Source organism: Passer montanus, unplaced genomic scaffold, assembly GCF_014805655.1.
Source record: "Passer montanus isolate IOZ18808 unplaced genomic scaffold, ASM1480565v1 scaffold103, whole genome shotgun sequence".
Classification (NCBI taxonomy): Eukaryota; Metazoa; Chordata; class Aves; order Passeriformes; family Passeridae; genus Passer; species Passer montanus.
Window position 1 is genome coordinate 1,257,235 of NW_024356838.1, and position 15,779 is coordinate 1,273,013.

The 15,779-nt window shown below is 39.0% G+C and overlaps 3 protein-coding genes across 7 annotated transcripts in view; 1 reads left to right on the forward strand and 2 right to left on the reverse strand.

The window, feature by feature from the left end:
* The window catches only part of SASS6 (SAS-6 centriolar assembly protein), a 12,949-nt gene extending 12,359 nt beyond the window's left edge, over positions 1-590 (reverse strand). For both annotated transcript variants that reach the window (XM_039717934.1, XM_039717942.1), the window contains exon 1: positions 501-590. In XM_039717934.1, coding sequence (XP_039573868.1) covers positions 501-568 — 68 coding nt within the window. In that variant the 5' untranslated portion in view covers positions 569-590. The remainder of the gene's footprint in view (positions 1-500) is intronic.
* Positions 577-6,183, forward strand: TRMT13 (tRNA methyltransferase 13 homolog). 2 transcript variants are annotated; one of them, XM_039717998.1, is made up of 11 exons: positions 577-748; positions 1,039-1,085; positions 1,164-1,230; positions 2,031-2,093; positions 2,214-2,283; positions 2,713-2,819; positions 3,169-3,336; positions 3,612-3,684; positions 4,346-4,420; positions 5,043-5,457; positions 5,783-6,183. In XM_039717998.1, exons 1-11 carry the CDS (start codon positions 599-601, stop codon positions 5,976-5,978), a joined length of 1,431 nt encoding a protein of 476 aa, XP_039573932.1. In that variant the 5' UTR covers positions 577-598; the 3' UTR covers positions 5,979-6,183. The 2 variants fall into 2 exon arrangements, with proteins under 2 accessions (XP_039573932.1, XP_039573941.1); XM_039718007.1 differs by lacking the exon at positions 5,783-6,183 and having other exon boundaries at positions 5,043-5,162; positions 5,312-5,454.
* Positions 5,546-15,662, reverse strand: LRRC39 (leucine rich repeat containing 39). Of its 3 annotated transcripts, XR_005628510.1 has the most exons (10): positions 15,312-15,657; positions 12,986-13,220; positions 12,016-12,121; positions 10,659-10,815; positions 9,945-10,081; positions 9,026-9,171; positions 8,497-8,649; positions 7,336-7,475; positions 6,197-6,319; positions 5,546-5,970 (listed from the first exon to the last, which is right to left on the reverse strand). XR_005628510.1 is itself a non-coding variant. In XM_039718032.1 (9 exons), the coding sequence occupies exons 2-9, from the start codon at positions 13,108-13,110 to the stop codon at positions 6,264-6,266; spliced, it is 1,020 nt and encodes a 339-aa protein (XP_039573966.1). In that variant the 5' UTR covers positions 13,111-13,172; positions 15,312-15,662; the 3' UTR covers positions 6,006-6,263. The 3 variants fall into 3 exon arrangements, 2 of the variants coding, with proteins under 2 accessions (XP_039573966.1, XP_039573954.1); XM_039718032.1 differs by lacking the exon at positions 5,546-5,970 and having other exon boundaries at positions 6,006-6,319; positions 12,986-13,172; positions 15,312-15,662; XM_039718020.1 differs by lacking the exon at positions 5,546-5,970 and having other exon boundaries at positions 6,006-6,319.
* Positions 15,663-15,779: the final 117 nt, after the last annotated feature.

Genomic DNA, 15,779 nt, shown 5'->3' on the forward strand with positions numbered 1-15,779 from the left:
CCCAGACAGGACCCACAGCGCCGAAATCCGTCCTGTTTTGCAGAGACGCTTCACACGGGGAATGTCCGGGCTTTCCCAGGCACCACTGCCGTGCGCACCCTCGCACAGGCGGCTCAAACCCGCGGGTCCGGGGCCGCGGGGCGCTGAGGAGGAGCCGCGCCTCAGGAGGCCGCGCTGCGCCGGGGGAGCGGCGGGAGGGCCGGCGGCAACGCCGAGGCCCGGGAGACGCCGAGCACCGCGCGGGCCCGGCCGCCTCAGCCCCGGGCACAGCGGCGCTTCCGCCGAGCCACTGCGAGTTCGCTGCGCTGCCGAGGCACCCACGGCACCGCCCGGCCCTCACCGGCTGCCCCGAGCCTCGCCACACCGGTCCCTCCCTCACCCGGACGGTGCCCGCAGCACCGCAGAGCGCGGCCCCGCGAGCAGGCAGGAGGGAAGCGCCTGTGGCTCGCAGCCCCTCAGCGGAGCGGAGAGAGGCTCCCGCGCAGCCGGCCCGCACTCACCGCTCCTCGCAGCCGCAGCCCCGCACTCGCACCGACACCGCCCGGTCGAAGATCCGCTCCGCCGCCATCTTGCTCCCGCCCGCGGGGAGGGGCCCAAGATGGCGGCGCGGGGGCCGCCGGGAGCGGCGATGGCGGAGCCGGGGCCGGGGCCGGGGCGCTGCGCTCACTTCGTGCTGAGGAAGCGGCGCTTCTGCAGGATGATCCCGGCGCCCGGCCGGCGCTTCTGCGGGGAGCACGGGCACGAGGAGGTGCAGGGATCCTCTCGGGCCGGGAGGGCGGGCGGGCTCGGGTGGGAGAGGCAGTGCCTGTGCCTTCCCTTGAGCCTCCGTGTGCCGGCACTCGCTGCAGCCCTCACCCTGCATTAGGGGTTTGTTCTTTTAGGATGCAGTCAAGTATTAAGTTCTCGTCTCCGTTTCTCCGTTCTGGTTAACTCACTTATTCTGAATAGATGTTTTATGAAGCTGATGTCCCTCAACAGCTTCTTTAAAACAAAACGCTGAATACATGCTGAAGTGTTTTCTAAAACTTTTCTAACTAGGAACAAAATGACAGAAAAAGAATTCCCTGTCCTCTTGATCCAAAACAGTGAGTATATGTAAATGCTTTTCCCGTTCTTTGTCAGTATTCACATGATACTTACTTTTCTCTCCATTTGGCTTTTAGCACTGTATATGAAGACCAGCTACAAAAGCATTTAAAAAAATGCAACTCAAGAGAGAAGCCAAAGCCTGTAAGTGCAGTGTAATTTCAGCACATCCTCTCGGATTTAAGACCTTGAACATTGCAGAGAATTCTGTGTGCTGACAGCAGCTGTGAGCTGCAGGGCAGCAGGTCCAGCAAGGCACCACTGTAAGGCAGGATGGAAGCTCTATAAGCACTTGCTGAAATGCAACTCACTTTCCAGCCCCCTCATATTCTCTGCCCCTTCTCACTGTAATTTGGTACACTTTTTCAGCTCTTGGTTACAAATGAAAATATTTAATTAATTTTTCTCAGAAATGCAGGCAGGGAAGAGGCTCTCCCAATGCCATTCATTTCAGAAGCTGGGTGAGAGGTTCTCCTGGGAAAGCAAAACCTGCAGAGAAGCTCTGGGTGTCCCAGCCAGCTGCCCAGTGCAGCCAGCGAGCCAGGGAAAGCTTGGCTGACAGCTGCTGAGGGAAGAGCAACAGGACGTGTTTAAACAGCTCTTTCAATAAAGCAGAGATGGCTTCTTTATTGCCTGTCTTTCTGCCTTATTAGAATTGCACCTTTAGTATTCCCTGGGAAACCTGAAAATGGTCTCTGGAATCTGTCCAGTAAGCCCTGACTGCTTAACTCTTATGAACATGTTCAATCTTGTAAAACTGTGTCAGAAGAGTCGTTTCTGGCTGGGATTCAGGATCACACTGTAGGAAGGAAAATTACTTGGAAAATCTTACTTTGCAGTGGATTCCTATTGCTGCATACCTTACCATAAGAACACCAAAGAATTTAGCTATTTGCGTCTTCCTGGTAATTACCTGAATAATTTTTTTTTAATTTTTTTTTAAGGTCTACTTTGTTCAAGATATTAATGCTGGTTTAAAAGATGTAGCAGAAATACCAGAAAAACAAGTGAGTACATTATTTGGTTTTAGGCTCAGTCCTTACATTACATGTTGCAATTTGTGACAAAGATACAGAAAATTTCAAAGGTCTCATATTTATTGGTGTCACTTTTTTTCCCTTAAAAAGGTTCCCCTATCTTCTCTATCTATTGAAGAGCTGCAGAATTTAATTACCAGGTTGAAAAAAGCAAGTGATGGTAAGCTTAATACTAAATACTAAAAATGTTTTAAATTGAATTGATTAAATATTTAATTGTTATTTTTGTTGTTAGATACCTATAAAAATATGAGACAGGTGCCATAAAACACATCTGAAATAATTATCAGGCAGATAATTTAGCAATAGCTAAATTTTACTCCAAAAAGTAAACTGGATTGATAGAATGATAAAACTCCAATCCTGTGCTCCCTTCCTTTTGTTTTTGTTTTTGTTTCTTACTCAGATATCACTACAGATAACAATACAGCTCTGTTATAAACATATGAAGATAGCTTTACACTCCCAGCAGACTGCTTTGTTAGTGCTACAAACTGAGCTCATGTCACAATTGTAATAATGTGTGTTACAAACTAGGAACCCTTGGAAACTCAAAAGCTATACCTAAAAGTTTTGCATTTGCCTCCAGGCCTGGAACTCCATCTTAAGGAACAAATACTGTCCCACCAGGCTTTACAAGAAGCCTTAAGTGACCCAAAGAATGGGGAATCTGCTTTCAAACACCTGAAACAACAGGTTTGGTCTGATTTACTAATAACTATAGAGCTTGGACGTGGAATTCTGCTGCTGTATATTTACAGGTGACTGGGTGCATAATTCGTTTGGACATGGAATTCTGCTGCTGTATATTTACAGGTGACTGGGTGCATAATTCCAGTTGCTTCCCACAGAGGAAATGTGATATGGTAAAACAGAAATAACCCCTTTCCTCTGTACACACATCATCCTTTCCCTAATCCCTCACTGAAAGGAGGATATAAAAAAGTCTTCTGCAGTTTGGTGAAAGAATAATTTTTCTGTAAGGCATTACAAAACACAGGGCATATATTTTCTTGGTTCACAAATAATCTTTTGATGTCTGTAGGCTTCAATTTTAGGTAACATGGAACAATTGCATTTACTTGGTCCAGGAAGGTGTTTTGTTGAGTTTGGAGCTGGGCGAGGAAAGCTGTCTCATTGGGTTGATATTGCCTTAGAGAATGTTGAAAATGTTCAGTTTTTGCTTGTGGAAAGGGCAACCACAAGATTCAAGGTAAGAGGATATTGTTACATTAGTAAAGTATAATTTTTAAACCATTGCCATTGCAGCTGTTAGTATTTCTTTTTTATCCTCAGTACATTTAAATTTTACAAGTTATACATTCCATACTTCACCAATAGCAAATTTATTGGGAAAAAATCTTGATGTTTAATGTTGGAAATTCACAGATGTAGATTTGACAAGAAAAAAGTCTGGCATTAATACCTGGAGCAAAATTATAGTTATTAGTGGCCAGCCCTATGCAATCTCTTGTTCTGTTTAAACAGGTGGATGGAAAACACAAAAGGAGAGATTCTGTATTTGAGAGGCTTCAAGTGGACATTCAGCACTTATGTTTAAGTAAGTTCCTTCTTGCCTGTGTCATTCTGAAGTAGAGGCTTATTTTTAAATTTTGAATTGGGGTTCCAAGCAGTTTGTGTGCAACATGCTTACATGTACTTGGTTCTGAAAATTATTCTCAGTGGTTGCTTGGACATGTTGATGCTGTATGTATACACATATATACACACAGCCATGTGTGAATATACATAAATACACATATACATGTATTTTAAATGGACTTTGAAAGTTTTCTACTTTTTATACACTCATAGGACATCGTTATAGGTGAGAAAGCACCAAAACAAATATATTTTGAAGGTTTTTTAGCACTTGCAGAATTAAACATGTTTGCATTGTTTGTTTTATGTGTAGAATTAAGCAAGTGATGCACCATCAATGCTGCAGAATTTGTGGGAGCACCTGTCAGCAGGAGATGCATTAATGTCATATTTACATTTCATAGGCAGTATAGAAAGGCTGAAATGGTTAAATGTGCTTCCCAGCCACTGCATCTTGCTCTTTTCGTTTGTCTTAACAAAATGTGCAAATCAATGTATTTTTAGTAGTGGCAAACATTTATTTCTAAGTGTGCTGATATTATATTCTGAAAAAACAGAGGCGCTGGGAGAGTTGTGGATTGGATGGGAGTTTGTTGGTTGTTTTTGTTTTTTCCCTCCAGATAAGGTACCTGTTTTGGAGAAGAAAAAACTACCAGTGGTAGGAATTGGGAAGCACTTGTGTGGTGCTGCAACAGGTATGAATTACAGATGTGTGAACTGCAGAAAGTCAAGATATAGACCTTACACTCTGAATACACTGATCTTCCAAATCGTCCTTTTAAGCTGTTCTTGCCCTCTAACCCTTTTTTGGTGAACACAGTAATTATATTCTAAGTATCTCTTGACTCAGGGGAATAGTAAAAGGAGGAGATGTAAGGATGCTTTAGGCAGAAGTGAAGTCCTTCTTGGCTTCAACAGATTAGAACAGCGAACAGTGTGTGGTGGCATGGGTCATGTATTTGAGAATAATTTTTTAGCACAGTTGCCTCTTCTTTGAAACAATTTTGTTTCTAAAATTTTATTGGCTGTCTGAATATGTATCCCAAACACAAATAAGGTTGTGTTTCTGTTCTGATAACTTTAAACTAATACAGTTCTTCTAATGTTATATGGCTACTAGGTAGAGTACGACATGTTTTCAAAGCATGTTTGTAATTTTTAGTTATCACTGAACTTGCTTTTTGGTTTAGTTTGTGATGTGTAATTTTATTTTTCTTTGTGGGAAGCACATTCCTAACCGTGATGCAGCCTGTATAAATAATGGCATGGTGTTTATGGATATTTTTTGTTGGGGGGGATGTATTTGTTCATTCCCAGATCTTGCTTTGAGATGCTTGCTTGAAAGTTACACCACTTGCTGTGGTGGAGAAGATGAAGAGCCTGCACCAAAACGCTGCAGGGCTGCTCAGACAGAGGTGGCTCCTCACAAATCTGCTGGTAATGAAAGCACCACAGAAGACCATAAGCCTGTAGCTGGAATTGTTATTGCTCTCTGTTGCCATCACAAGTGTGACTGGACACATTATGTAGGCAGAGAGTTCTTTAAATCAGTAGGACTGGGACCAGTAGAATTCCATTATTTTCAGAGAATGAGTAGTTGGGCCACTTGTGGCATGCAAGAAACCACAAGCAAAGGTTCTACAAGTGAAGTCAGTGAAGATCAGACTAATGACACAGAAGAACACGAGCACACGCTCAGCAGGACAGCAAGTGGTTCTGATACTTTACAAGGGTATGTACATTTTTTCCCTAGCAAATGGATTCCAGCAGAAAAGCTATATATAGTGGCACATTAAATTGCTTTGGGTCCTCAAAAGGACTAATTTTGCAGAAACATTTAATTAGTAAACTTATAGACTATAAAGATATAAACTTATAGACTTTAAAGATATGATTTTCATGGACGTACATTTCAAAATATTTCAACAGTCATGCTTACCTGACCGAAATGAACTTAAAATTATTTCAGTAGTTCTTCTAAGCTTAACTACTAATGTTAATTACCAGAACTGTTTTGTGCCAGCTGTTCATTCCTTCCTTCCTCTGTCTGGAGCCAGGGTGCTGAGCGTTGAGGAGCGGAAGGAGATCGGCTGCCTCTGCAAACGGCTGATTGATCACGGGCGCATTGAGTATTTACAACAGCAAGGATACAAGGCTGCACTGCAGTATTACACAGAGTCTGCTGTGTCCTTGGAGAATGTCCTGTTGACAGCTGTCCCAAATCCTTCTTTGATACCAGAGCCAACTATATGACAGGAGATAGATTTGGAATTGGTAGGGAAAAAAACCAAACCCTATAAAACTCATTGGGGTTTTTTTTTAAAGCTACTTCATCTCTTACAAAAAAAAACTTATATCATCTTTCCTGTACCCAAGAAAAGGTCTTATATTTTCCAGTTTCACTGGGAATTGCAAATATGCAAACCAGTTCTCATCAGTGGAAAAATAAATTCCCTAAGAATATTTGAAACCTGTTGTAGCCTCTTTGCTGGGAAGAAGTGTACTTGATATTTTCTTTTCCATTCACAGTTACATTCTTTATTCATTAGGATTCATGACAGGAGGAGAACCAGAAGTACAACTTTCCACATTTCCTGAAAGACAATAGGTTAAAATAAGTTGACATACTTTATTCTCACTTTGAAGTTCAGAATAGTTTTGTATTTCCTCTTAAAATATTTAAGTAGGCCTAAGTACTTTGATCAGCATGTGCTGCTAGAGAACCTATTCAGAAAGAAAACTTATGTCTGAAGTGTCATCTTAGTATATTTTTGCTAATTTGATAATTCATTCATGAAATATTGATAAGAAAAAAGCTGGCTTAGTGTTCTAAAACAAAGGCATTACATTCATTTTTTAAGCCTTCACAAAACACAGAATGAAGATCAGAGAGATCATTTTATATCTGCAGTGAAGTGCTTGCTGCAAGTAACAGCTGCCAACTGAACATCTGTTCCAAAGTGCTTATTTGGGTCTCTTACTGCAACCTTAAAGCTGTTACCCCAGAAACAATGAACAGCAAATTTTGGTCATGTTTCAGAAGTGGGATGAAACTGGGGGTGTTTTGTTTAAGTGACTGTATTTTGTGTCAGGGAAAGCAAGTTGTGAGAAATATCTGTTTATCAGGTGTTGATAGTTCATTGCTAAAAGAGGTATCTCGGGAACATACACATTTCTCCCTTAAGCTTCCTCTGGAAGTACTACCTGGACAACATCCACAAATAGGAAAAGTTGAGTTTCATGAATTAAGGGATGCTAGAAGACCTTCACTATGTAAACTGATTAAATTGCAAATACAAAAGACAGTCATCAGCTTCTCTTTATCCATGGTGTTGGTAACTCAGGCACATTTCTTACAGTGCTCCATGGTTCCAGTATGTTCCTACCAGAATCTGTGCTGTTTGTTGGAGACCCACTGTGCCAACGCCTGTTAAAAGTGCCACTGTCCTCAGTAAAAGCCTGTTTACAGATTTTTTGGAAAACATTACTCATTTATTAAAAAGGTTATCCATGTTTCATTTTTAAACATATCCTAGATTCTATTTATCCAGTTTATTCCTTTCTTCCTCACTATATTGTGGAGAGATCAGAATTAATAAAAATGCCATACCTGTTTTCTTGAGTGATTCCTGGATATACATGTGCATGAAGTCAATGCCAAACATTTCCTGTTGCTCCTCCTCGTCTGTGTTCTCACATGGAGGGAGTGTTACCTCTAGCTCCAGTGGGTTGTCTCTGAAGTTGACAAATCTAGGAATTCACCAGAAAAGGTTAAACCTGTAGTAAGTTTTGTCCCAGAGAAAATAATTCTTTTGAAACTGAATTAAGATTTCTCAAATAATGTTTTAAGCAGAAGGAAGTTAAGTTCTTATTATACTAAACTCACCACTCTATTAAGTAAGCTAAGAAGATGCTTTATAACAGTAACTGATTGTGGTGGGAAAAAACATTGCAGTCCTTATAATTTTGTCTTCAGTTTCTGACCCCACTTTCAGATGTATTGAGCTTTCACAAACAGGTGAGTAAATGAGAACAGTGCAAGTGGCTGCTCCCAGCTTTGCAAGGCAGGAGCCAGTCCTTTCTCTCTTTATTCTTGTTCCACCCTCAGGCCTATAATTGTATATATTTAGTTAAGGAGGTTCTTCCAAAAGAGCTGAGAACAAGAATTGTCTTCTTGGGTTAGACATGGTTTATGCAGCTTAGCATTCTTTCTCTAAAACAGCCAACATCCAATAACCCAAATGAAAATGCTAACAACAGGGAAGTTTCTGTCACAGTACACTAAGGAGTAGTTCAAATTCTACCAATTAAGAATTTTTTTTTATCAAGTACATGACAGTTTCATCCATATCCTTAAACCTAACAAATTTTGTTTAATTCTGAATGCTTGAATTCTTTGGTTCTACTTTTTGTCATTTTAATGCCTGCCACATTTTTCTGTAAGCTCTTGCCTTCAGAGAGTGATATCAAAGGGCAATTATAGTGGGAGGGCTATGAAAAGAGAAAACTGATCATAGTCTACTTTTCATGTGAGACTGTAGCTATCATAATTTACTTCTTTAACTAAGTACTTCACTACACAAAGCTTACTTCACCAGATCCTTAATTGTTGTGAATCTGTGTAATTATGCTGATTTATTGTATCCCCCTCTACAACTGTGGTACTGCCTTTTCCTCTCCCTTAGTATCACTCTACGATATACAACTCAAGAGGGGCTTTAAAAAGTATTTTCTAGTTATCTTCATTTATAATACTGATGCTTTTTCTTACCTCAGATTTGTCATGTCCTTCATACAAGCTGGAATAGTCGTAAGTTTGTTGTTGCTAAGAACAAGAGTACTTAGATTTTTCATATTACCAATGGTTTCTGGCAAAGAGTTTATTTCATTCCTTTGGAGCCATAAAGTGTGGAGGTTTTCCATTCTGAAAAATAGGTATTTGTGCAATAAATCAAAATTCATAGAATTAATCCTCTCAGTCATTACTATAAAATTAATTTTTCAGCCACATAAAGGACTCATAATGCAACAAGTCTCAAAGTAAACCCCATATCCAAGATAATCACCTAATTTCTGTTCAAAAATGTGACTGACAATAAATATTTAACCTTATAGTTGATACTGAATTTATTGTTAATTGAATGAATTATTCCAGTTTATCCAAAACATCACATTAGGGCTGATAAAATCTTGACTTTGGAGTGAGGTTAACATAAAAATTATCATTTTAAGTAGTGTTTATTAATTAGAATTTCAATGCAGTGGAATTGAGACTAAGATGAGCTTTGAGCTGTATTTACCTGTCAATTGTGTCAGGAAGCTCCTGGAGTTTGTTTCCCCCCATATCTAACCATTCAAGATTTGGCATGTTGAGGAGAGCTGAGGGGATGGCAGTAAACTGATTCATGCACAGATCTATGTGTGACAGCTTCTTTAAATCACTGAGCTGAAAAGAAAGGGAGATTTAATGTAACTTTGTGTAGCTGCTGCAGCAGTACAGCAGTAATCTAGTAATGTTGAGAAACATTACAGCACATTTTGGAGCCGGTAAACAGAATGGTTTTGAGTTCCAATAGCTGATAGTACCTGACAACAACAGTTTTGCTTGGAAGGTAGATAGGTTGGGAGCTGATAAGGCAGCAGAACTTTACCTCTCACCCAGTAGTGAGTGCCATAACTGCTGACTACAATTGACTACAAAAGGTGAGTAGTTGTTTTCATTCTCTCATAAATGTTTTCAGCATTTGAGAACAACAGTTTTTCTCTTCTGCACAGGCAGTTTTATAAATCACACAACCCGTTTTCAGATCTAGCTGTTCTGGTAAAGATGCTTACAGCTGTCCCCTGGCATGAATTTATACTCTCAACCATAAAAGGGAACTTCTCTGTGCTAAGGCATCAGATTCTTAGTGGGGTAAATCAGTGATGACATCCAGCCTAAACAAATTGATATGGAGTGTGTCACTGCCCTCCATGCACTGCCAAGTCATTTATCTGGCCAAAATAAAGACTGGCTCCTTCAGCTACTCAGGTGTATGTGTGTGCTTCTCATGTGGCTTCAGTTTGACCAGTCATGGAAAGGTTGTTCACATCAGTGTGAAGTACTGTGAAATCACAGCATCACAGAAAATCTGAAAACAGAAATGCAACACGTAATGATAATTGGCTTTGGATAAATTTAAAATATGCATCAAATAAAACCAAACAGTCTGTCAAAACCTGAGGAGGAAGATCACAGATACTTCTGTTGACAGCCAGTTCCAATCTTTCCAGACTGATGCAGTTACTTATTTCCTTAGGAACAGATTTTATTCTGTTGTAACTGAGAAGCAGCTCTTGGAGGCTGGTCAGCTGGCCTGCAGAGAGCACAAATGAGAAATGTTCATGTTTATTCTATTTGAAGCATATTATTATTTGCTTTGCCTTATCCTTTTACTGTTATAAAATAGCTCTATGTTCTCATGAAACAAACCAAACAAACAAACAAAAAAATTACCGAACTGCAAATAGCAGCACCTCAGGACTCTTTAGTACAGGAGTGCAATCTAGTTCTGCAATCTAATTGAGTGCTTCAAGAAAAAACCCAAAACCAAACATTGTGACTAGGCTACTCCTGCTGTGGACTCAGAACATGAAGTGTGTTTTTCAGTGTCACTTTGCTAGCTGCATTCTGATGTCTAGTCCCTGCTGTGCAAACAGGTCCTTTTTTGTCATGGGGAGCTTTCATAGAGATATATCTCTTCCATCCAGCCCCATTTTTAGTTTATATGGAATTTATGGTTTGGAGATCTCTATTTCATTGTCAGATTTAAATAATCCGTTTTCTTACTCCCCAGTAGGATTATTAGACAGGCAAAGGGACAAAAATGGTACATGTGTGTGAGACCAATTTTCTTAGAAAAGCAGCTTAAAATAAAAGAAAACACAGCTCACCAATTTCTTTAGGTACACTTTCAATTGAGTTCCGGGATAGATCCAGAACAACAAGGCTGTGAAATCTTCCAATAAACTGAGGAATTTTCTGCAAACTAGTTCTGTGAAGCTGCCATTCCTGGAGATGGATTAGTTTCAATAAGCACGAAGGTAATGTCTGCAACAAGAAATACAAACCAGAAGAAATTTAATTTAGAATACAGCCTGAGGCAGAAGTTTTATTTGAAACACTAACAGTCTGTCCTTTTTCTTAAGCTATACTGCACCATGTAGGTTACAAAATTAATCCTGATAACTGTTTACTAAAATATGCTAGAAATAGCAAGTATAATTAAATATGTATACATATTAGGAAAAGGTTTACCTTTTATAAAGGTTTACATCAATATATTAGGAAAGGGTTCTTCCCCCAGGGGGTGGTTGGGCACTGGAACAGGCTCTCCAGGGCAGTGGTACAGCAGCAAGCCTGACAGAGTGCAAGAAGTGTTTGGACAATGCTCTCAGGCACATGGTGTGACTCTTGGAGATGGTGCTGTGCAAAGCCAGGAGTTCAGCTCAATGAACTCAGCATATTCCATGATCCTGAAGTGAACACCAGTGTGGGTTGTCATGCTGATCACACATTGAACCTGCCCTCTTTTGGCTCCCAGTTTTTAGACACCTGCACTACTGTCATTGACAAGTTTCAGGCTTGTTTTTATTTCTTTATTGTTTTGGGGTTTTTTTAATTCAATATAACTGAAGATTAAACTGCTCTAAACAGATTTTTGCACAGAAGGCTGGGTCTGGCTGTCGTGTTCTCACTGGCCTCAACACAAACTAATTCTCATCACCTTCTAGGAGCTGGTCAGTGCATTTCTGCATGGCTCAGAGCACTGATAGCCTTCACTCTGCCAGCAGTAACAGCAGATTAGCTCTGCACATGAGAAACAACAGTAATAGTCTTCTGGGAATCTACTGGCTCATTTTCACTCTTAGACAGAGAAAATAAACAATAAGAAATATCTTCATGCACCCAAACACAGAGGGTTTTCATCTTGATACATTTCAGTAGTTCTGGTGTGTGAATGTTAAATGAGAATTTACATAATGTAAATCATACTTTGCAGTGAAAATAGTTTCTAATGCAGAAAAGTCTTTTGGGCTTTGATTTTGCAGAGTAATGCTTAATATTCAGGACTAAAAACCACCCAGCTTGCTTTTACACTCAAAACAGTGTGTCCCAATTCACTGTTAGCAAAGCACAGTGAGCGGTTAGAACACAAATAGTACCACTGTAAGTGTAAAGTTGTAAATAGTAGTTCTCATAATGCATCAGTCATTCAACACAAGCAGCATTCATTCCTATCAACCCTACCTTCCATTCTTCTTCCTCTATCCTTAAAATTGCTCTTCCACCTTCATTAATAACTTTTTCTTTAAGCTTTGCTAAAGCAGCTCTCTCCTCCCAGACAAGCAGTAGTCTACAAGGGAAAAAAGATCTGCCAGTGGTGCCAAAATGAACACAGCAATTAATTACTATCCTATCTATTTTCTGGAAAAAGAGACAACCACCTTATTGTCAAATAACGTTAATTTTATCTGGATGTTAATATACTATCAGTTGGAGAGAAGAAAAGCCCTTAATGTTTGGCTGAGGTAATTTATCAGAATTATATTTTACAGTTCTTTAAATTTACATTCAGAAGGAGGATATAATTCACTTTCAACATGTTGCAGCAGGGCCACAGAATATAAAGTCATGTGGAATTAAGTTCTAAAGCACATTTTGAAGCAGACTCCTAAAATGAAAGCCTTCCAGTCCACCACAGATAAGTGCAAGAAAATAAGTCAATCAGCTTCTTTTAGCTTGATTTCCAAAGGGTACCTAAACAAGAGTTATGACAAGGTCATTCTCAGTCTTTCTGCTTGTATTCTCCATGAGTCACTTTTGAATTTGTTGTTCCACTTCAAACACATCTGATAAATTAGGAGTACCAAAAATAGTATCCTAAATCTCTTAAAATTTCATATAATTGCTGGCCAGACAGAAGACCAGACAACCCTGTTAATACCTCAAAGGATTAGAAGAAAGAAGAAAGCATAAGAAATCTTCACCGGTTAGAATATTTACAGAGCAGAAGATTTTAGATTCTGAGTTGAGGGGATTTAAACTATATACTAATATTTTTATCACAGATACTAGATAAATTCTAATCACTGGGATTCCTGCTGGAGTAACAACTAAGGAATTAGAGTCTGCATGAGTTTGAAGAAACCAATTACAGTCTTCTGCAATGTAACATATGGTCTAGCTTTTCACATACTTAGAGTTGCAATTTACCTACCTTCCTGCAGACCTCTGCCTGAATTCCTTTTCTCTCTGTAATTCCTCATTTATCTTGTGTATTCTCACTTCCCAGAGTGTCTTCACAGCAGAGAATGTTCCCAGGCAAACTGCAGTTTCAGCCATGATCCTTTACATGTTCAGATTTGCTTGCAGGAATCTGACTGAATTTCAGGCTCAATGCACCACTTCAGGTATGGGTCCCAGATGGGGACAGTGACGTGAAAAACAAAATTCTGCAATACCCACTTCATTATGTTATCAAATGAGGTAATGTAAAGAACTGACAGAATTTTATCTACTGCTTTCTCTTTATAAAAATAGATAATTGCACCTAGTTACATTTTATTATAACACGAAAAGGTATTTTTGCAATCTCTGTGTTCTCTTTCAGTGAACAACTGCTTCTCTCAGTTCCTTCAAGGGTAGGCTGTTGCCATAATTATTAAATGTAGATTTGAGCATTTGTTCCTATCCCAGGAAGACATGAAATTGTTACCTGCAATCTAAGGCAGTTCAGTTCTGATAGCTGCGTTCTGACACCTACCTGATATAGACACTTGTCACTGAAGGAGTTTTGCACTTTACAGAAACTGCACTGTTCCTGGAAATTACTTTATTTGCATTCATTTTCTTCATAGCTTAACTCATTACAATGCATTTTATAGTTAGCATTACCTTTAGGAAAATGCATTTTATAGTTAGCATTACCTTTAGGAAAATGCATTTAAATCCTTCTGATTTCTCTTTGAAAGTTTGTGTATCCCTGAGTGTCAGAATTCACATTTAAAATTAAATGCAGTTTTGATATTATGTATCCTTTGTGAGATAATTGATACATATTGTCCTGAAGAGCAACAAAATCGGATACTCACTCATCCTAATCACTGCATCCCTCTGAAAACCATTCTTATTGCCATTACTGGAGCTAAGATACTGATACTCAGATAAGTTTGCAGGGCTGAACTTCATACCACAGCAGTGTACTCTGAACACTGATGATCTGAATGCTCCCTTTCTACCTTTTTTCTGATACTTGTAGTGCCAAGTAAGAAAAATGTCCTATATATGCTTTAAAATTAAAAAAAAAAAAACAAGAATAGCTTTCTTCCAAACAAGCAGGTAGGTAACAACAAAAGAGGAATTTCATGTCTTTTCATACATGTATTTCCCTACAATAATTGCTGCAGGTCTATCTTTTAGAACCAATCTTTTCTTTCATATTTGTTTCTGTTATAATTTTGTGTGGCCTGGATAAGCCACAATTGCTTAGTGATTATTTTTGTGTTCAAATTGGCAATCATTCTATTTTATGTTTACTATGTCTTTTGCTAACATGCTTACTTGTAAGGTCTGCTTATACTGAAATCAACCTAAAATGTGTAGGCAAATAAAATGTAAAATGTCAGGATTGCTTCCTGTTGTAAAGACAGCACAAAATCAATTATAAAGCTTGAATAAAAAAGAATCTGGTCTAATACACTGATGTTTATGATTCTTATGTTTGTTAAGGAAAAATGGCAGGATTTGACAAGTGACACAAATGGTAACTCCAGCGTGGCAGTGCAGTCTGGCCTTTGGGCTCCTACAGAGGGATTGGATTTTTTCCTGTAAAGACAGAACTGTATACTTTTCCCTCCCCCACGTAAATGTGATCACATTTACTAGTTAGAAGGATTAGCTTCTCTTTCAGTGGTCAGAGTAACTACCCTTCCCAGTCTCCACCTCAACATGCAACAGTAATGCTATATATGCATAAGGCTTTTTGCTGCAGTGAGAGGCTCAATTCAAATTGCCTGATTTTTTCAAGATCAAATTTCTGTTGAGATCAAGTGATTAACTATTTTATAATTTCTTGTTGTTTAAAGACATTTTTTGAACTACAAGCCCTTTTAGGTAGAAAACTAGAAATCTTTTTATATAAATTGTGCAGAAAAGAGACATTTGTTAATAGTTGTACTACCAAACCCAGTATCATACTATACAGTCAAACTAATACTAATTTCTAGTAAAGCTTACTCTGAGCAACCCTCTTTTGCATATCATTCAACAGATACTGCCTTAGAAGTACAAAATATCAAAGGACCTAAGTATATTACTATTTTCAGGATTTCTTTATATAACAGGATTCCATCAAAAAGGTCTTGTTCTTAGATCTTACTATTTGTCAAGAAAATAAAAACCATAAAAACCTTGTCATCACAAACAAAAAATCAGAAGTGAATTCACAAGTGTGGCTGTAAAACAACTGCAAATTCACTCCCCAGTAATCAGATCTCCCAAGAACTTCACCTCCAAGCACCAGAAAGAGTTGAACAACAACTCACCTTAATTATTCAGTGTTTTCAAGGATTTTCTGTGGCTCATTGCTTTCTGGACAAGAGTGGAGATAAATTATGAATCTCATCTGCATTACCAAAGCCATTTAAAACTCTCACTCAGACTCCAATGCAATGTCAGTCTAGTTCTAATTTTAACCTATGCTGAGAATAGAAGGCATCACATGAGGCATTTTGCAACCCCCCCAAGCATTTACCACTGTTGAAGTCTTCCCATTTTGCTGAGTGTGATTGGGCTCCCCTAAACTCAACTCCCATAAACAGAAATTGTGAACAAAGAACAAAGGAATATTGTTATGCTACACAATAAGTTTGTTTTGAATTAAAAATTACAATTAGAAATAAAAAAGGCCAGTATTGAATTAAAAATTATTGCTTTCTTTAGTAATGTTTCTCTGCAAGGTAACTGAGCTTCAAAGTGCTATTAAACAGCAACATTTACTAAACAGACAAGAA